The 22,539-nt window shown below is 39.9% G+C and overlaps 1 protein-coding gene across 1 annotated transcript in view; it reads left to right on the forward strand.

Moving 5' to 3' along the window:
* The window catches only part of DNAJC12 (DnaJ heat shock protein family (Hsp40) member C12), a 33,581-nt gene extending 13,298 nt beyond the window's left edge, over nucleotides 1-20,283 (forward strand). The window contains exons 3-5 of the mRNA XM_067710817.1: nucleotides 7,134-7,273; nucleotides 14,480-14,684; nucleotides 20,146-20,283. Of these exons, the coding sequence (XP_067566918.1) occupies nucleotides 7,134-7,273; nucleotides 14,480-14,684; nucleotides 20,146-20,240 (440 nt within the window). The 3' untranslated portion in view covers nucleotides 20,241-20,283. The remainder of the gene's footprint in view (nucleotides 1-7,133; nucleotides 7,274-14,479; nucleotides 14,685-20,145) is intronic.
* The last annotated feature ends 2,256 nt before the right edge of the window (nucleotides 20,284-22,539 follow it).

A 22,539-nucleotide genomic window follows, 5' to 3' on the forward strand; every position in this document is an offset into this window, starting at 1 on the left:
TACCTTACGTCTGTGATATTTACCCGTATTGTGTGTGTAGCGATAGCTCATTCTTTGCCATTGCTGGGCCTTTAGGTACAAGCCCCTTCATGCTGTGCTCCCCCCACTTATCTCTCTATCCTCATTTTCTCTCCACCACCATGCTTACAACCCCATGTTTCAGCCACTCACAACTACCTTGGTTCCTTGATGTGCCCTGCTCTCCACTCTTTAGACCTTTATACCTATTGCTTTCTCTGCCTGGAACATCCCTGAGGCCTGCCCACCTCCCTGCCCTGCTTTTTTAAATGGAGGGAAACGAATGGGCGAATGGTTTATTTAAATGTTCCTACTATGCTTTTAACTCATATCGGATCCCCGTCTTTCTTTCTTTCTTTTTTTTTGTGGTACGCGGGCCTCTCACTGTTGTGACCTCTCCCGTTGCGGGCTCCGGACGCGCAGGCTCAGCGGCCATGGCTCACGGGCCCAGCCGCTCCGCGGCACGTGGGATCTTCCCGGACCGGGGCACGAACCCGTGTCCCCTGCATCGGCAGACGGACTCTCAAGCACTGCGCCACCAGGAAAGCCCCCTGCCCTGCTTTTGATTGGTTGGGTCATGCTCCTGAGTCAGGTCTCAGCCTAGCCATCACTTCCTCTGGGATTTATGTGTGCCCCAGCTACCCAGAGCACCCTGCGTATACGTCAGGTGGCCAGCTGTGTATCATATTGTCCTCTTGTTGACAATTTGCTTATTAGTCATACTGGAAGCTCAGTGAGCCTGGCTTCCTGCTTATCTCCTTCAAAGTGGTATGCCTTGCACAGAGCACAGCACCTGCAGTGGAGGACAGCTACTTTGTGCACATAATTTCTTGAATGAGTGAAAGAATGAATTTGTGAACATTTCTGTAGGAGACATATGAATTACCTCTCTAAACTAGAGTTAATATTAAGATAGATGTCCTAGCATAAAAGTATAAAAATTTGATAAACACTTAAAAAACCCACCACCACAGATTATTCTTTAACTGGGTTCCTCTCCAGTAAAGCATGGCTTTGAGTTGTTTTTCTGTCCCCAGCAAACAATTTCTATTCAGGGTGCATGATGAATCATTGTGCAATCATTGCCATTCTAGTTGCCATAGTGTTGGGAGTTTTCATGTACGGGCTACCACAAGGCTTCTTGTTCAGAGAAACACTGGACTGTGTAAATATTGTTTAAAATGAAAAGGTACACAGACATCAATATCTTCCCTTGTAAGGCTTGCAGTAGATAGATGATTCAACCTTTGGGTAGAAATTGCTTTGAAATCTGTTTAAGCATCCATTTCCTTAATTTGGATTAATATGGCTTTCTGAAAGTTTAAGTGGTTCTTTACACACTTGGAGAAGGGTTAAGGTTACTGATAAAAATATTTTAAAATGTGAAACAGAAATTCACCCTGATGCTGATTTTAGCTTGACTGAAATCCAGAATATATTGGACAGATTTTGAAACATATTTCATTAAGGTGAAAGGCTAAGCCTTTAGAACAACTGCAGGTAGAAGAAATTAAACTTGTATATACACTTTTTTGGTTTGCTAAATGTAGTCTCAACCGCTGCCACTGAAATGACTGATTTGGTAGCATGACGGAGTAGTAGATATGAACACAGGTTTGTCTGTCTGGATTGCTCCTAGCTCCCACTTATGAGCTAGTTGATTTTGGGCAACCTCTTTGAGCCTCAACATACTCCTAGGTAGAATGGGTAGACTAATAGCATATTATTACTTCATGTGTTTGCTGTGAGGATTAAATGATGTATCTTGCATGTAGGAAGAACTCAATGAATGTTGGCAATTATGAGTCAGTGGACTTTCTTTCCTTGTTTTTATGCAGCATTCCAAGATAAAAATTTAACAAAATGGGATAGTTTTCTCTTTGTAAGTAAACATTAGATCGTTCTCACTCTCATTAAAAAAAAATCTAAATCTAAGGCTTTTAGAGATCTTTGCTCTGCAGTTGTGGGTGATGGAGGCAGGACTGGTTGTGCTATAGAAATTGTGTCACTGAGATCAAAAGCCTCTGGCTGGTACTCATGCCAGTCCTATGTGCACATAACAGTAATGGTTTCAGGCCAATGCTTTATTAACTTCTCTTTGAGCCTGAAGAAAGGGATTTCAAACTAAATTAAGGACCCGTGAAATGGTATTTTTGTTATTGATTTGCAGGCTTCAAATACATTTGAATATGTGAAGAAGGGGAACTCTTTGTCTCTTACTGACTGAAATATTTCAATGTTTTTGTACTTTAAAATCTCTTTATTGCTTTTTCCCCCTTGGAATAAAAATAACATACAGTGTTAAATAATGTTGAAAGTGAAAGTCTGCTCTTATCTCTTTTTGCTAGAGAACCACTATTAACAGTTGGTGTATTTTCCTCCAGATTGTTTTCAAAGCATGTCCTGATATCATATTATTATTATTATTTCTCAAGTAATTGTAAGTGGTCTACATTTAAATTGTGGCTATAATAATAATAATACAAATTATACTATGAAATATGAATTAAAAGAATCTCGTATTTTCAAAGTAGACCTAGGAGTTAAATCAGAATGTCTCTTAAAGGTTCCATCATCATTTGCTTGTATAAGCTTATAAAATGAGATCTCTCTTCCCAGAACTGGTATATGTTTATCTTGTATGATTCATTTGATTAGTGGATATATTAAAGGACAAATATAAATCCAAACTCACTTTTATTAAATGTGGTGAAGGGTATGGAACAAGGAAAAGGCCACCTAACAGGAAAGGTAAGGTCTCTTTTGCTTTCTGCTTATCAACTGCTGTTGAGGGATTGATATTAGAATAATTCTTTCATTCTGGAAACTCTGGAAAATGAGGCCAACAATAATGTGCAAACAGAAGGTAAATCATAGATAAAAATGTAAACCTTTACAGCCTCTGCTCTAGTAGTAACTGGCATGTGCATCCATGGTGATAATTTAATGAGCTTTTTATCCCGTTGGAAAAAGTGACACGTCATTTATACATCGGGACATTTACACTGTCGTCAGCAACAGGAAGGATTTTACTCACTGGAGCTAGCAGCTATTGCAAGATGTTTTTTATGTGTTTGTTTTCCTCAGCTTTTTTTTTTTGTTTTTTTTGCGGTACGCAGGCCTCTCACTGCTGTGGCCTCTCCCGTTGCGGAGCACAGGCTCCGGCCGCTCCGCGGCATGTGGGATCTTCCCGGACCGGGGCACGAACCCGTGACCCCTGAATCGGCACGTGGACTCTCAACCACTGCGCCACCAGGGAAGCCCCTTCCTTAGCTTTTAATAACCCCATCTTTAGGGTCTTCCCTTTAATCTATTAATTGCTACTACCTCCAGCAGTGATATTAAATATTCAATGACCTATTACGTACCTGTGCTGCCCAGCTTTGGACAGGGTCCTGGAGGTGCCCTGCCATGGTTGGCAGTTCCTCTGGCTGCTGGAGGAACACTTGAAGTGGTGGTGTTTGGGGGATTAAAGCTCAGGAACAGCAGCTCTGTACCAACTGAGGTACAGAAGTATTTCAGTAGTTTCACAATTGGTATGGTGGTACCATCAGTATTGAGTGTACATTTGCCCTAACATCTTCTGTACCAGAGGATATTGACTACTTCCCGTGAGGTATTTTTAAGCACCATCAGGATAATTTTAATTACTTTTCCCAGTTATACTATTAAAACGTGCCTAATTCACAAAATGTTTTAAGGGCATGTGTCATTTCTTTGGTGCTTAGAGCTCAGGGAATAGCATTATATGAATATCTTTATATTCACATCCAAATTGGAAGCATTCACTCATTCATTCATTGAACAAATACTTTTTGAGCACCTACGACACTGCTCTAGTACAAGGGGTGCAGCAGAAACAAAACAAAGTCTCTGCCTTCATGGGGTTTGTATTCTCATGGAGGAGATAGATCATAAACAAATAACTATATATAATGTCAGGGGGTACTATGAAGAAAAGTAAAGCAGGGCAACGGAGATAAAGGAATGGGGCTGATGGAGTGGGCAGTTATTTTATGTAGCATGCTCAGAGAAAACTCCATCGACAAGACAACATCTGACCTGACATCTGGAGGAAGTAAGTCATGTGAGTGCTTGGGGTGAAAGTCTTCTCGGTAGAAAGGACAGCAAGTGCCAAGTCCTGGGGCTGGAGTGTGCCTGGGTACTCAAGGAACATCAGGGAACCTACTATGGCTGTAGCAAGGGAGATGGGAAAAATAGGAGAAATAGGAGGGGACTTTCCTGGTGGTCCAGTGGTTAAGAATCTGCCTTCCAATGCAGGGCACGTGGGTTAGATCCCTGGTTGGGGAACTAAGATCCCACATGCTGTGGGGCAACTAAGCCCACGTGCCACAACCACTGAGCCCGTGCACCACAACTAGAGAGCCTGAGTGCCACAACTCCTGAGCCCATGTCCCACAACTAGAGAGAAGCCTGAGCACTGCAATGAAGAGCCCGTGTGCTGCAATGAAAGATCCCACATGCCGCAACTAAGACCTGACACAGCCAAAAATAAATAAATAAATAAATATAAAAAAAACTGAGGTCAGAGAAGGAAGAGAGGGGCAGAGGGCAGGCAGAGCATGTCGGACCTAGTAGCCACGGTAAGAATTTTCAATTTAATTCTAAGAGAAATTAGAAGTCAAAATGGAAGTAATTTTGAGCAGAGGAGTGACATTATGTGACTTTTTTTTTTCTTTTTTGGGCTGTGAGGCTTGTGGGATCAGCTTGTGGGATCTTAGTTCCCTGACTAGGGATTGAACCCGCACCCCCTGCAGTGAAAGTAGAGTCCTAACCACTGGAACGCCAGGGAATTCCCTATGTGACTTATTTTTAAAAAGATCACTCTGACTGCGGTGTAGAACACAGACTGAGGCAAAGGCAGGGAGATCAGTTGAGAAGCTAGTATAATAATCCAGCCAAGAGAGGATGGTGGCTTGGACCAGAGTGATGGCAGTGGAGGCGGGGACAAGAGGTCAGGTCTTGGCTACATTTGAAAGTAGAGCCAACAGGATTTGCTAATGAATTAGAAATGAAATGTAAGAGAAAGAGAAGAGTCAAGGATGACTCCAAGTGTTTAGAAAACTAGTACAGTATGTCCTGACTCCCCATGCAGAACCAGTCTTGCTTCTATATTTCTCTTTATCACACTGTATTGAAATGATTTGCTTATATGTCTGCTTCCTTACTAGACTCTGAGTTTCTCAAGGGTACAACGTGGATCTTAGTGATGAACAAGGAAGATTTTTATTATCCCTGGAGATTAAGGAGAAAGTGGAGATTAGAGGGTCATATGTATTGCAGGAAAATGGAAGGGGCAGGAAGGTAGTCAAGTGTAGCCTTCCCAGTTGGGGAGCCTGGCAGGCTTGGGTTTGAATTGTGGCTCCATCACTTGTAGCTTAGGGACTTGGGGCAAGTTATATGAACCTCCTTCAGCCTTAGACTATGTAAAATGTGAATAATACTAATAATATCCACCTCATAAAATTGTTGTGAACAAAAAAGAAACTCTATATTCATTAGCAATCACTTCCCATTTCCCCCTGCCCAGCCCCTGGCAATCACGAATCTAATTACTGTATAGATTTGTCTATTCTGACTATTTCATATAAATGGCATCACACAGTAAGTGGCCTTTTGTGACTATCTATCTTCTTTCATTTAGCATAATGTTTTCAAGGTTCATCCATGTTGTAGCATATACCACATTTTGTTTATCCACCTGTTGGTTGACAGACATTTGAGTTGTTTCCACTTTTTAGCTAGTATGAATAAAGCTGCTATGGGCATTCATATACAAGTTTTTATATGTGTGGACATATGTTTTCAGTTCTCTTGAGTATATACTTAGGGTTGAAATTCTTGGGTCAAATGGTAATTCTATGTTTAACATTTTGAGGAACTACCAAACTGTGGTTCAAAGGAGGAACATTGTTTTACAGTCCCACCTGTATGAGGCTTCCAATTTCTCCACATCCTCACCGACACTTGTTATTATCTTTTTTTTTTTTTTCGGTACGCGGGCCTCTCACTGTTGTGGCCTCTCCCATTGCGGAGCACAGGCTCCGGACGCGCAGGCTCAGCGGCCACGGCTCACGGGCCCAGCCGCTCCGCGGCACGTGGGATCTTCCCAGACCGAGGCACGAACCCGTGTCCCCTGCATCGGCAGGCGGATTCTCAACCACTGCGCCACCAGGGAAGCCCGTATTTTATTTTTTTGACGCTATTGTAAATGGAATTGTTTCCTTAATTTCATTTTCAGATTGTTCATTGCTAATATATAGAAACACAATTGAGTTTTGTATATTGGTCTTGTATCCTGCTCTACAGAAAGTTTTAACTTCACTGAGGAGCAGAAGACATATTGGAAGTGTTTCCAACAGGTCTTGAAAAGTTCCTATTATATGCCATCTGGTCAAATAGATCAGTGACACAGCTACCATTTATCAACCACCTACCATGTTATTTCCTGTGTTTAAAACCTCCCAGGAGCTTCCCATTGCCCTTACAAGAAAAAACAGACCAGAATCCTTAGCATAACCTCTAAGGTCCTGGGTGACCGGGTCCTTGTCTACTCTACAGGCCCACCCCTCATTGTTCTTCCCCTGGCCCGTGTCTTCCTGCCAAACTGGCATCCTCTACTTCCTCTAAATAAACATGCTTTTTTTTTTTTTTTTGCCTTAGAGTCTTCATTTACACTGTTCCTCTAGCCTGCTCATTACCCTCTATCACACTACCGCTAGAAAAGGTAGTTTTCTTCCTAGTAGACAAGATTGTAATTTTCCCAATGTTTATAAACGTCTATCCTGTGAGGTAGATTATGTCTACTGTTCACATCTGTGTCATCAGCACCTGGGAGAGCACCTAGCACATCACTGGAGCTCAGTAAAGGGAGTGGATAAACAGTGAGCCAGGTACATTACGTACAAAATCTCACTTGTCCTTATGATGCACTTTACAAATGAGGAAACTAAAGCTTGATGAAGTGAACTGGCCCAAGGTTACACAGCTGGTAAATAACAGAGACATATTTCAGTGAGATCAGTTGGATTGTATGGGAGTTTAAAAATAACTCTTCCGGGAAAGTAGTGCTCATTTTAAAATTTGTTTTCTAGTGGAGACTTTTCAGAAACTGCAGAAGGCAAAGGAGATTTTGACTAATGGAGCAAGTCGAGCCCGCTATGACCACTGGCGAAGGAGCCAGATATCGATGCCATTCCAGCAGTGGGAAGCTTTGAGTGACTCGGTGAAAACGGTATGTTTCTCTCTGGGATTAACTGAATTTATGAAGCTCAGGCTGCCCCTGGATTAGACTCACATAGTAGCTTAAAGAGTCAGCAGACAAGAGGAGAGAGAAGACCAAGAGGCTGGTAGTATCTAGATATAACACAGTGTCCACAAAATCCTGTGAAGGGAAAGTCAGTACATCAGGGCCAGAAGAGCCTCTGACTACATTTGTCAGTCTCTTTGGCTGTTTGATTCAGTATATGTATATGCTCCCCGTTATCATTTACTGTTTTATACATTCTGATAACTGTGCTTCTCAAGTTGCTCATATAATACTGCCGAACCTTGAACCATTGCAAATTCATATTCTCCATCTTTTTAGTTCATATGAGCCTGTTCTCTTCTCAAGGCTTAACAAATTCAATAAAAAATAGGACCTGGGCTTCCCTGGTGGTGCAGTGGTTGGGAGTCCACCTGCCGATGCAGCGGACACGGGTTCGTGCCCCGGTCCGGGAAGATCCTACATGCCGCGGAGCGGCTGGTCCCGTGAGCCATGGCCGCTGAGCCTGCGCGTCCGGAGCCTGCGCTCCGCAACAGGAGAGGCCACGACAGTGAGAGGCCCGCGTACCGAAAAAAAAAAAAAAAAAAGGACCTAATTAATCAAAGAAAGCTGTAAATTATTTGTAAATTATTCCCATTATTAATTCTGGTGAAAGAATTGTTGGATAGATGCAGAGAGACTTTTTAAACCATTGTGTTATTTTCCTTCATGGCATTAGAAAAGCTAAATACAAAATAATCTCTGTAATTACTGTTATGTATTTATTTTGTTCTTCCATGGACCTTTGTAGATTGTAGAGAAAATATAATTTTAAAGGTTTTTACATTCTTTTTTTTGTGTGTGTGTGTGGTACGCGGGCCTCTCACTGCCGTGACCTCTCCTACTGCGGAGCACAGACTCCGAACGCGCAGGCTCAGCAGCCACGGCGCACGGGCCTAGCCGCTCCGCGGCATGTGGGATCTTCCCGGACCGGGGCACGAACCCGCGTCCCCTGCATCGGAAGGCGGACTCTCAACCTCTGCGCCACCAGGGAAGCCCAGTTTTTACATTCTTAGATATGATTTATTTTCTGGCTTTTTTTTTTACAGGGACATTTTTCAATAACATGAGACTTAGAATGCATAAGTTACCTTATAAGGAAGTCTTAAGGGACATATTAGAATTAGTGTATAAAGTGATTCACATCTCTTGAATTATAGCTCTTCAAGGTTACATTTAGATTCCTTCTGGATAGTTTTTATTTTAAGGAGACTTGAGCAAATTGTTTTGTAACTGATAAAAAACCTGCAACAATGAGGGAGGGTCTTTGAAGTAATGGGGAAGAACAATGAAAAACTCTCAAAGAATGTAGTTAAAGCCATTCTACATAACATGTAAACTGTTTTCTTAATCTCATTTTGGAATGCAGTGTATATTCAAATGGTTTAAGGTGGGTTAAGTATTTATGAAGGACTAACCATAAGATGGTTGAATATATACACAAAATAACTAGAGAGAATCTCTAAAAAAATAGTGACAGCTTCACATACACAAAAATAAGATTTTTTTCTTTTACATTGTGTATATCCAAAATTCCTTGTTAACACTGACTAAATAAACATTGTCCTGCCACCTCTACATAACTATTTCTAGTCTCTTGAGTGTTACACACTGTAACTGCTACTGAATTAGTGACCCTTGTTATTTTAATGCCTTTTGATTTATAGTTCATTTTGCTTGATGATCCACTGAACTCTATTACTTAACTTTAACTGCTAATATCAAGTTAGCTGTGGATTTTTCAAAAACTCTTCTCCAAGCCCCTGCTCTAATTTATATTGCAGACGTCTTTCCATTAAACACTAATGTCCTGTCTCCAAACACATCGTTTCTGCTTAGAATTTAGCTTAACTATGAACTCTTTGAGGTCTTACAATAATTACATATCAGATCTTACTGGCTGCATCATTAGTCTTGTCAGCAAACTTGAAATATTACGCTGGGCTAGCATTTGGTTCAGGATTTATTTTTATTAGTGGTACAAAAATGATGAGATGCATATCCTCCTATTTTAAATCAGCAGTGATATTTTTCCTTGCAGTCTTCTTTGGGCTCAACCTTGTCGTTTCTGACTTACTTTTGTTCTATTCCTCAGTGAACTTTGAAACCCCTATACCAAATTTCATGTGTTTTGTACCTCATTCGATAGATTTTCTGAAACTTCCTTTCATTCCTTTCTGTTCTAATCCTCACAGTGACTTCTGCATGTGAAAACCTCACCTCTCTCTATAACATTTTAGTTGTTGTTTTTTTGTGTGTGTGCATTTCATTTGTCCATCCTTTCACACTCACTACTCTAGAGAAATTAATAACAATTGCCATACCTAGTATTGCTCATCACCTATTAGATCACCATCTTTTTGTAGATAAACATCACCATTAGGGTGTTTGGATTAGGTATATTACATAGGTCATTCTGACAATAAAATGGTTATAATTTAGGATTATAGGTGAAATTTTAGGTGACGTTTATCTAAAACACATCTGCATGTTCTCTTGCCCTAAAAGTGCAGGACAAATCACAATGTACTTTTGCAGCATCACACAGGTTCATAATACAGGAATCTCCTTGGGAGAATTCCTCAAATGAACCATAGCTTCAGGGTGGACACATTTCTATCATCCAAGAGTGATGAAACTCTAATTGGTATTTTTTTTTCCTCACACCAAGTCCCTGTCACTTCACTAGCTATTAAGTTTTCTTTTCCATTTTAGAAGTTCCTCCTGATAGTCTAATTTGTAAAAATATTTTAAGAATTCATTCAGGTCAGTGAATATGCTGGAAATTTAAGTCTAGATATGTGATGTTGGTTTAAAAAAAGGGACTATGAAGTGAGGACTTCAGTAACTGTGGCCTTTGGGATCTTGTAATAACTTGAAAACAGACACCTTTCCAGCTCAAAGAATCTTAGAGAAATCATCATTGTCTTGCTAAATGGTTTTACCCCAAGGGATCCAGGGTATGAATGGCTCTCCCTCTTGCTCCAAAATATATGGCTTTAGGATGCTTGTGGGAAAATGGTTGCAGTCAAAATAAAATTCTGAGAAAAAATTCTCATAAGTCGTTAAAAATGTCCCACGCTGTACCAATTGCTACAAATGCTTTCAAAGTGTTTACTATAGGTCAGTCATTAACCCTCACCACCCATCTAAGGCAGGCTGTAGGCACTTTTATTCCAAAAGAAAAGTACTGAGGCAAGAATTGAGGGCTTCCCTGGTGGTGCGGTGGTTGAGAGTCCGCCTGCCGATGCAGGGTACACGGGTTCGTGCCCCGGTCCGGGAAGATCCCACATGCCGCGAAGCGGTTGCGCCCGTGAGCCATGGCCGCTGAGCCTGTGCTCCGCAACGGGAGAGGCCACAACAGTGAGAGGCCCGCGTACCGCAAAAAAAAAAAAAAAAAAAAAAAAAGAGTTGATACATTGTATACAGGCCACCTAGCTGACCTGTGATACATACATCTAACGTTTTCAGCTCTTGATACACTGTATACAGGCCACCTAGCTGACCTGTGATACACACATCTAACGTTTTCAGCTCTTTTCACTAACTTTCTCAGTATCTTTCCCCCTCCACAAACGAAGCCACTGGCCAGCCTCCTCTATTCCGCTCACTTGTAAAAAACCCAAGAAACTAAGCAAACAAAACAACAAACCAAACCAAGCAGATTATATTTTACACTAGCTGAGGCCATTGACTCTTTTTAAAATTAACATTTTTATTTTAATATAAAACCTACAGAAAAAAATGCTTAAAACCTGCATTTACAGTTTAGCAAGTGGCTGTGAAGTGTACACTCTGTATACACCACCCCTCACCCCAACACACATATTACTGGCACCGAGAAGCTCCCTCCTTATATTGGTATATTTTGGCAACCACAACTCAATCTAATTTTTAAACTCTAGTTGTACATATGTATAATCTTGTCATAGAAAATTTAGAACACACCAAAAAATAAAAAGAAAGAAAAGAAAAAATAACTTCACAATGCTGCCATGCAAAGATAACCCCATTTGTATTTTGGTACATTTCCTTCCAGTGTTTTCTGTCCTTCATTTGTTAGTGTGAGAACCGGTTACACTGAATGGTGGCAGTAACTGCTTTATGGGGTCTTTTTTTGGGGAAGAGGATTCAGGATGACGCTCCTTTGCAGTTGGGGAGAGATAGGTTGAATGTGGGAAGAAGTGAGTTTTCAGGTTGGATTAGGGCAGAAGGCTTGAATATACTTAAGGTTTTAGGCTGTGTACAGGCTATATTGCCCGCCAGTCTGTATATTTTATGTATATGTATCTATCTATATATTTATATATCTATATTTGAATATATCTTTCCAGCTTTTAATTTAGTTGAGATCATGCTATTTGTGATCATATTGGCTATTATTTATAAACACCATGTCATTAACATTTCCCAATTCTCTTAAAAAACGATGATGAACAGATTTGTTTAAAAGAGTCCAAGAAGGCATTTTACCCCTTTGTACTTTCTTTGTACCCCTTTCTTCATGGTGAGGTACTTCTCCTGGCTCCTGCCTGTGTGCACAGTGTTAAGGCTCCTGAGACAGGTGGTAAGAAATTGTGGTATCTCTCTAAGCTCTTTAAGGTGCTAGTGATCTCTGCCCCTTCCCCGCCACCTCCCACTTCCCACCTCCCTCCACCCCACGTAGCGAACTTGGCCAAATACACACATAATGGGCCACCGCCTGCCTACGTTGATTTGTTTAAACTAGCAAATAAAGTGGTGCTCTGGGGAGAAGCTGGCAATCGCAGTATTTTGAGATAGTTCAGACCTCAGTGCGCTAAAGATGAAAAGCCCGATGCCCCTTGCAACATGGGGCACGTGTGTAGCAGAGGCAGTGGCCCCTGCCATGGTTTGTGGCACAGTTTTTTTTTTTTTTGTGGCACAGTTTTTAAATGTCACAACTTCTGAGCTTATTCGCTAAGCCTTGGACTTTAGAAAAATCAATGTTTTATTTGGTTTGGTTTCTTTGCTTTGCTTTTATTCTGTTTTTTTTTTGCAGCACAGGAAAAGAATATCCTGGATATTAGGAGGATAATATATTCTGGGTTTTAAAGTTGCCCAAATATGTGGCTTATGGGTTTTTCTTGGGTTTCTGAGCAACAGAGGTAGTATGCTACTGTTCAGCAGTGCTTCAGAAATAGCATCCCACAATATCCAGATGAGGTTTCAAGAAACAGTTATGTTTATTATTTTGGTTGATGTCAGGGCTAATTATTCTACTTGAAATATTCTTGACACAGCAAACTCTCACTCTTTCTTACTCTGTATTCATCTATTTGTCTTTTCATTTATCTACCCATCCATCCAATTTTAAACATTTTAATAGGAAACACAGGGCGTTTCCTGACGGTCCAGTGGTTACGAGTGGTGCTTTCACTGTTGTGGCCCAGGTTCAATCCCTGGTCAGGGAACTAAGATTCTGCAAGCCGCACAGTGCAGCCAAAAAAAAAAAAAAAAAAGACAAAGGAAATACATATACAGGACACACGTGAAAAAGGTACAAAAGGATGTATGGAGAAAAGTAATTGTCTTGTGCTTTTGTTCCATTTTGAAGATCCATTTTTCATTTTTTCCTCACTCCTGACACTACCATCAGAAGCCAGAGCTAGGCTGGAAAAATTACACCATTAAGTTACTTGACAAAGGACCACCACCCAAGTATATTGGACGCAGTTCTAGGATGTCAGGTTTCTGGGGGGTGTTTTCAAGTGTTTTGGATATTGTGTTTGTCTAAAAATATAAAAGTTTTACCAGAAGTTAGTGGGCAATGCCCAACACTTGATTTATGGTCCCTGATTTTTTAAAATTGTAAATTAAAAAAATATAATAAAACAACACTTTTGTTAAAAAAAATCAAAATAGTACAATAGGATATGTAATAAAAAGTGAGTCCATCCTTATTCCAGACTCCAGTTCTACTCCCCTCTCTCAGAAAGCCACCATTGCAGCTTCTTGTGTTTCCTTCCAGAAACCTTCCATACAGTATACACATACACATTCATATTATTATTAAAAAATGGAAAGATATTTAGAAAGTTCTCATTATTTTGATGATAACTGGACTTTAAGTGAATCCACTTAAAATTAGGACAAATATTTCACAGTAAATATTGATTGACTTTCTGCTTTGTGCCATGAGTTTTCTTAAAGAGAAGATGTATAACCCAGAATTCTAATATTTGCCAACTCTTCATTGATCATGGCTGGATGGAAGGTCACAATAGTAGAGTGGGGATAGTAGTTACAACAGTAGTTAGGTTTAATCTCTGGCATGGCTCAAGGTACACAGCCCAATTGTCTGTTTTTTGATAGTAAAATACACAGAAAACTTACCATTTTAACCATTTTAAAGTGTACATTTCAGTGGCATTAAGTACCTTCCCAATGTTGTTTACCCATCATCACTATCTAGTTCCAGAACTTTTTCATCACCCCAAAAGGAAACCCTGTACCTGTTAGCATCACTCCCTATTCCCCTCTCTCCAGCTTCTGGTAATCACTAATCTGCTTTCTATCTGTATGGATTTGTCTATTCTGGAATTATACAATATGTGCATTTTATTTCTGGCTTCTTTTACTAAGCATAGTGTTTTCAAGGTTTATCCACTTTGTAGTACTTTCCTCCTTTTTTATGGCCAAATAATATTCCATTGTATGAATATGCCACATTTTTGTTTATTCATTCACGAATTGATGGACATTTGGATTGTTTCCACCTTTTGGCTCTTGTGACTAGTGCTGCTATGAACACTTGAGTTTAAGTTTTTCTTTGAACACTTGTTTTCAATTCTTTTGTGTCTAGGAATTGAATTACTGGGTCATATGGTAATTTTATGCCTAACTTTCTAAGAAAACATCTCATTCTTGGAATCTCTCTGATGTTGGTCCCTTTGCTTTCTACCAGGATATGGATTTCTCCTTATATCATTAGTTTTCCAAATCAGTGAGGATTAATTGATTAACATCTGAATTAATATCTGGCTAATAGTCAAGTCTAACATTTTGTTAATCAGCACTATACTAGTAGGTTAGGTGTTACCACATATTGAACTTTAAATATAGAAACTATATAATATTGATTTTATATTATACATCTGCTTTCAATTAATGTAGTCAATGCACTGGGCTACCAGAGGTAAAAAAGATCTGATGTTGGAAGAATCTGACCAGACTCATACCGATAAAATTGAAAATGAGGAACTGAATGAGCAAAAAGAGATAAAGAATGAGGAGTTCGGTCCAACCACAGAGAAAATGGAGCAAAAAGAATCCAAATCCATGGAGAAATCATTCTCCTCACAAAATCCAGATTCTCCAGGTAAGTCATGTCATGTAGCTTTGCAGAACAGAGAAGGTGTGAAATTAAAAGGCTCATTTTATATTGTATTTATTCTCAACCTTTCCAGCTACATAGTAGTGCCAAATATAAGGGCTGGTTTAGCACCTTAAAAGATACTTACCTAGCATTGACACAGAAACTAGAAGATATATTCCTTAACACATTCCTTGCAAGGGAAAACTTGAGACATTTCTGGGATCGTCATCGCTTTACTAAAACAGTACTAGCTAACACGTGTTAGGAATTTACTATGTGTAGTTCTTTACATATATTACTTTACATCTATTATCTTGTTTAATATTAATTTTACATATATTAATTTATTTAATCCTCATTACAAGTTTGTGAAGTTGGTACCAATATTATAAATTTATTTATTTGTTTTTATTTTTGGCTGTGTTGGGTCTTCGTTACTGTGCGCGGGCCCTCTCCAGTTGCGGCCAGTGGTGGCCACTCTTCGTTGTGGTGAGCGGGCCCCTCACTGCGGTGGCCTCTCTTGTTGCGGAGCACGGGCTCCAGGCGTGCGGGCCTCAGCAGTTGTGGCACGCAGGTTCTAGGGCGCAGGCTCAGTAGCCATAGCGCACGGGCCCAGTTGCTCCATGGCATGTGGGATTTTCCCGGGCCAGGGATCAAACCCATGTCCCCTGCATTGGCAGGCAGACTCCCAACCACTGCACCAGCAGGGAAGCCCAGGTTGGTACCAATATTATTCTCATTGTATAGATGAGAAAACTGAAGCCTAGAGAGGTTGAATAATGTTCTCAAGGTTATCCAGCTTGTATGTGGCAGGGGAGAGGTCTGAACTGAGGCAGTTTGGTTGCAGAGTCTGCATTCTAAGGCATTGCACTATCCTGAGAAGATACCTTACCTGTAAGTAGATTTATAGACATCTGACCCATGTATATATCCATTGAAGCAGGGTATTACAGAGGTTAAACTCTTGGCTCCCCAGCTATACTACCTGGGTTCATATCCTAGCTCTACCATTTATTATCTGTATTACTGGGTAAAAGTTACTTAACTTCTCTACACGTCAGTTTTCTCATCTACAAAATAGAGATCAGAATGGTACCTTCTCATAAAGTTACCATGAGGATTAAATGAGACGATCCATGCAAAATGCTTAGCACAGTGATTTGCCTACGGCAGGCCCTGGATAATTGTTAGCTATTGTTATCATTTCTTTGTCTATCTGGCCATCCCACTGTATTTATCTTGTACAGGTGTGTTATGTACACACACGTTAACTGTCCTCCAAATTCTTGATTCTCATGGTTGTGATACAACACCCCACTAGAATTTAGCCTTTAAGTAAAAGGTTCCTGAATGTTCTCGAACACTTCTTACAAAAAAGAAGATAATTCGATAGTTTGTGGTGAACTATAGTCTTTCTAGAGACAGTCACTTCAAAACTCTCTCTGAGGAGAACTTTTACATGCTCACTACTTGTTGGGAATAAAGATTCTTAGAGCTTCCTTCAGGTGCCTCTGCTGGTTACCCAAGAGATCCTTTCATAGAGCCTGCAGTTGACTGCATCAGCCGCATAACTGGCAGTGGTTATAATATAACAAACCAATCAAAGCAGAAGCTCGAATGTCCTAAAAACAGTGTTTTAGGCAAACATACACATACAAACACCCACCCACAGGCATTCACAGGCAAACACGTGAATGTTTCTCCATTTAGCCTTGGAATGTTCAGATCTGGGCTTCTGGAACCCTTCGGGCCTCCCTGTGACTATATGTTTCAGATTCAGACCTATTCTGAGTTCACCAGAGTTGAGGGGGTTGATCACGTCAGATTCTCACACTGAGGCCCCACTTAAATCCCTTTCATAAGATTCTATAAAATTCTCTTTCTTTTCAAAAACAGTTGTTTAGATATTTAAAAACCCCAAAGTAATATGAGCTTATCATTAAAAATTCAAAGAATCACATATAGACAACAATTTAGTGTCTACCCTAGTCTCATCCCTCTCTCCTTCTACTTCCTGAAGTAACCAATGCAGATGCCCAGGTGTGTCTCCTTCCATAGCCTTTGTTTGTCTATGCTAACAAAGGCATGTATAAGCATATGTTCGTTTGTGAGGGCTTTACAAATAAAGAATGGGGTTATACTGTGCACATTCCTCTCTGTTATACAGTAGCTAAGAGCACAGACTCTGGAACCAGAGCCTAGCTTTTCCCACTGATGAGTTGTGTGACCTTGGGCAAGTGAGATAACCTCTCTGTATTTGCATTTTCTTATCTCTATATATTAGTTAAAATGTTTGTGTCTACCTCTACCTTGTAAAGTCTTTTTTTTTTTTTTTTTGGCTGCGCTGGATCTTTGTTGCTGCGTGTGGGCTTTCTCTGGTTGCGGTGCGGGGGCTTCTCATTGCGGTGTCTTCTCTTGTAGAGCACGGCCTCTAGGCATGCTGCCTTCAGTAGTTGTGGTGTGCGGGCTTCAGTAGTTGTGGCTCACGGGCTCTAGAGCGCAGGCTCAGTAGTTGTGGCGCATGGGATTAGTTGCTTGGCGGCATGTGGGGTCTTCCCGGACCAGGAATTGAACCCGTGTGCCCTGCATTGGCAGGTGGATTCTTAACCACTGCGCCACCAGGGAAGCCTTTTTTTTTTTTTGTAAGGTCTTTCTGAGAAGTAAATAACATATGTAAAATATTTAGACCTGGTACATGGCCATTGCTTTTTTTTTTTTTTTTTTTTGCGGTATGTAGGCCTTTCACTGCTGTGGCCTCTCCCGTTGTGGAGCACAGGCTCCGAACGCGCAGGCTCAGCAGCCATGGCTCACGGGCCCAGCCTCTCCGTGGCACGTGGGATCTTCTCAGACCGGGGCACGAACCCGTGTCCCCTGCATCGGCAGGCGGACTCTCAACCACTGTGCCACCAGGGAAGCCTGGCCATTGCTTTTTTAACGTTAGCTTTTATTACTATGGGACTCCTCCTTAGACCCTTATATTTAGAATGAACTCATTAGAATGAACAGCTGATAAATATTCCACAGTGTAGATATATTGTAATTTACTCAGAACAAATTGTGATGCCAGTTTTGATACCCTCACATTGTGAAATGTATTCTCTTACTGTGGTTGAGGAATGAAGCAGAGGGGGTGAGAGGAGGGAGGATCACTGTTTTGAAAGCTGTTGTTGGAGAATAAGAATTACGCAATTTTGCTGAAAGCTGCATTTACCAGTATTTTCTTAATGTTGTTTAAGAGATTATTGGCTGTTCTGAGTAGTGCCTTAAAGTTAGGGTTTCATATGCCAAAGCACAGTTGCCTGATTATTTATAATTTCATTTGACTGCACTGTAAATTTTTATAACATCAGCATTTAAGAAATATTATTCATGTCAGCTTTACCAAGCCCTGAGTGGCTTCCCACATAACTTTTCAGCATTTTTGTTAATTTCCTCAAGCAGTGCTTGATATTTACTTTGAAGTTTGCCTTTTGATGCCTCTTCTGTGATGAGCTTCTATTAAATAGTCCCCATGATTTTCTGATTCTTCATTGCAACCAGGAAAATAAGGAGCATGGCATCTGAAAACCCATGTGCGAGACAATCTTACTTTTACTTTCTTTTCATTTAAATATGCAATAAATGTGCCTTCTGATGAATACAATTCTAGAATCAAACATCCTGGAGTAAAATAAAAACAAATGTAGCAGATGCTGTTGATGTGCTAACATATCCTCTGGGCATTGCCAACCCTACGGCTCCCACCAGAGTGCTTTCTCCGGCAGTGAGTCCGGCTTGGCAGCAGTGAGCGGGCAGTTAAGTACCAGGGAGTAAACACGCTCTGGGTGTAGCCATCGGATGGTAATGAATGGGAGTGGGAGGCTAAATTCCCCAGCGCCTTCACCCCTCAAGTGGAATAACTCTCAGGGGTCTTTACAAACTTGGTTCCTTTCCCTACCAGGGTCTCCTGGGATCAACTAACTCCCCAAGTTAGCCACTTGAATTCAAGTTCTTGTCTGGGGTCTACTTCTAGGTGGACCCAAACTCGAAAACATCTTTTCAAACTACAGAAATAACATGTATTTAGTGTAGAAATGTGAGAAAATATGGTCAAGCAAAAGGAAGAAAATACAATAACTTGTAGTCTTACCACTTAGGGAAATATGTATTATTGTTATTTTGGTATATTTTAAGATATGTTAGTATACCTAAAATGAAAAGGATATTACTGTACATATTTTGTGTGTGTGTTTCAATTACAGGTTGTCAGAAACAATTTCCTTTTTGCTTTTTCCCCAAATGGCAATTCTTCAGATTTTTTTTCTCTGATAGTTCTAAAGAAAGTGCAGATCCTATTTTCCTGGGAGAATCACTGTCAACTATTCTGTGTATATTTTTCCTACTACATATTTAGATAATATTTCAAATATCGATGGAGGCATATTTAATATATTATTCTGTAACCTGCTTTTACATCAGCAATATTATAAAAGTAAAAAATGATACAAGGCATACTTGTTCATCGCAGAAAAATAGGAAAATACAGATAAACAAAAAAAGAGTATAAAAAATGAAAATCATATCTATTCCAACTCTTCAGGAATAGTTACTGTTAACATTTAGGGGTAATTACTTAGAGACTTAAAAAAATTTTATATAAATACCCATGTAAATATGAATTTATGAATGAGATCATGCTGTCTAAACTGTTTCGTAACTACCAGTTACTTAGCAATATGTTACGAACATTTTTCTATGATGATAAATATTAAAACATTGTTAATGATTATATCAAAGCCTTTTAACCAATTTTCTATTACTGAAGATTTAGACTATTTCTTTATTTTTTAAACATTTACAAATGGTATCATAATAAACATCCTTAGAGTTAAGTCCTTGAGCACATCATGATTATTTCATTAGGATACATTTCTAGAAGTAGAATTATTGGCTTAAAGGTTTATATATTTTAATGAGTTTGATAAATATTGCCAAATTGCCTGCTAGAAGTTTTGCCAGTTTACACTTCCTCCAGTAGAGAATGAAAATGACCTTTCCTCTAATTTTCCACAAAGTTGTTTATTAGAATTAAAAAAAAAATCTTACTACTGTGGAATAAATTATTTGTATTTCCAGGGATCCTTTCCATTGACCTGCTACTTTTGACAGCTGTTTGAAAGTAGTTTCTAATTTGCTTGCAGATGAATTGTCAAAATTCCCACCACTGGAAGTATCTATAAATATCTTTTTATTAATAAGCATTTAAACACGTAAGGCCCTCTCATCCATATAAACCAATTCCTGTTCATAAGGATTCAATAGTCTGCTTATCCATTTCTGTAAGATATTACTAATTCATACCAAAGACTTACCCTTACATTTCACTTATTGCAATGAAATCTAATCAACAAGCTGTTTTACTATTATAAATAAGCTTGACTTTTCCTACCTCTGATTTTAAAATATTCTCTTCTCTCTTCTACAGGTTTTTCAGATGTGAACTGTTGGCACCTTCGTTTCCGCTGGTCTGGGGATGCTCCTTCAGAACTCCTGAGGAAATTCAGAAACTATGAAATATGAAATGTCCCTGCTCCACAGGGGGGAGAGGGAGAAGGAGGGAGGGAGAGAGACAAAGAGAGAGAGAGAGAGATCATTCCCTGCGCTGCCAACATACAGCCTTTGTTCAAATCTTAAAAATGTCATGTTTGTGAATTGCTGAGTACAAATTAATTCCTCCACCCTTGATCCTGTTCTCTCAATATGTTTTCTAAACAAGAAAATTTTCAGACTAGTTTCTTTCAATATTTGAGTAAATTACGGCTCTTAGATCCAGAGTAGATTGTATTATGTGCGTTTTCCTGTTAATGTTATTTATAGAAATCCATTAAAAATCGATCTCTATATTTAAATATTTCATTGATATACCATGATCTTTATGAGTGCTAGATGTACAAGAAATGTTTTCTGACTCTGGATTTAAAATGAAATGTGAAATTACTTGTCTAAACTCCATTGAATAAAATAAATAATTTTCCCAAACTTCATAATGAATTTATAATTCAACTGTATTTTGAAAATAATTTGAATAAGTATTTCTACTTCAATCTTAATAATTATAAATTTAAAAGGTTATTATTCATTTGAGAAAATGTTTTTACAAGATTTATTATATAGCAGGTGATAAACTTATAAACTATGTTCTAACTATGAAAATGGGCCTGTTACATAACACATCCTTTTTAGGTTGGAATTACTAGGTTTGCCATGTGTAGTCTATGGTTATTTTTTGTTTGGAAACAAGTGAATGAAAAATTAAGAAGAAAGATGATTTTAGAGCAGGGGTTCCTTGGTCAAAACAGAGTTTTCACTGGCCTATAGCAAAATGAAAAAAATACAAATATAGGAAGTTTTTTTTTTTTAAATAAATCTATTTATTTATTTATTTATTGGCTGCGTTGGGTCTTCGTTGCTGTGCGTGGGCTTTCTCTAGTTGCGGCGAGCGTGGGCTACTCTGTTGTGGTGTGCGGGCTTCTCATTGCGGTGGCTTCTTTTGTTGCAGAGCACGGGCTTTAGGAGTGCAGGCGTCAGTAGCTGTGGCGTATGGGCTTAGTTGCTCCACGGCATGTGGGATCTTCCCGGACCAGGGCTCGAATTCGTGTCCCCTGCACTGGCAGGCGGATTCTCAACCACTGCGCCACCAGTGAAGTCCCAGGAAGTTTCTTTAAAAAGCAAAATTATTCAAAAATTATGTCCTTCCTACCTTTGTGGTTTAAAATGTGCTTTTTTAAAAAAATTATTTATTTATTTATTTTTGGCTGTGTTGGGTCTTTGTTGCTGTGCATGGGCTTTCTTTAGTTGCAGTGAGCGGTGGCTACTCTTTGTTGTGGTGCACAGGCTTCTCATTGCGGTGGCCTCTCTTGTTGCGGAGCACGGGCTCTAGGCACGTGGGCTTCAGTAGTTGTGGCTTGTCGGCTCAGTAGTTGTGGCTCATGGGCTCTAGAGCATAGGCTCAGTACTTGTGGCACACGGGCTTAGTTGCTCCGCGGCATGTGGGATCTTCCCGGACCAGGGCTCGAACTCGTGTCCCCTGCATTAGCAGGCAGATTCTTAACCTCTGCACCACCAGGGAAGTCCCTTTTTTAAAAAAAAAAAACTATTTATTTATTTTTGGCTTTGTCGGGTCTTCATTGCTGCGTGTGGGCTTTCTCTAGTTGCAGCGAGCAGGGGCTACTCTTCATCGCAGTGCATGTGCTTCTCATTGCGGTGGCTTCTCTTGTTGCAGAGCACACGCTCTAGGTGCGCGGGCTTCAGTAGTTGTGGCACATGGGCTTAGTAGTTGTGGCGCACGAGCTTAGTTGCCCCGCGGCATGTGGGATCTTCCTGGACCAGGGCTCGAACCTGTGTTCCCTGCACTGGCAGGCAGATTCTTAACCACTTTGCCACCAGGGAAGTCCCCCAAAATGTGCTTCCTTTTATGAAAGAGTATCATAGTAGATTGTATTGGTTTGTTGGGCTGCCATAACAAAATACCACAGACTGGGTGCCTTAAACAATACTTCTCATAGTTCTGGAGGCTAGAAGTCCAAGATCAAGGTGTGTGCATATTTGGTTTATTTTGAGGCCTCTCTCCTTGCTTTGCAGATGGCCACTTTTTCCTCATAAAGTCCTTTCTTCTTATAAGGACAGCAGTCACATTGGATTAGGCCCCCACCCTAAAAGGCTCCTTTAACTTCATCTCTTTAAAGACCTTATCTCCAAATAAGGTTACATTCTGAGGTACTGGGAGTTGGGACTTCAATAAATGAATTTTGGGGGAACACAATTCAGTCCATAAAATAGATGAAACCATTTTTTTTTTTTTAACAAATACAACCCTGTA

This window comes from Pseudorca crassidens, chromosome 16 (genome assembly GCF_039906515.1).
Source record: "Pseudorca crassidens isolate mPseCra1 chromosome 16, mPseCra1.hap1, whole genome shotgun sequence".
Taxonomy (NCBI): Eukaryota; Metazoa; Chordata; class Mammalia; order Artiodactyla; family Delphinidae; genus Pseudorca; species Pseudorca crassidens.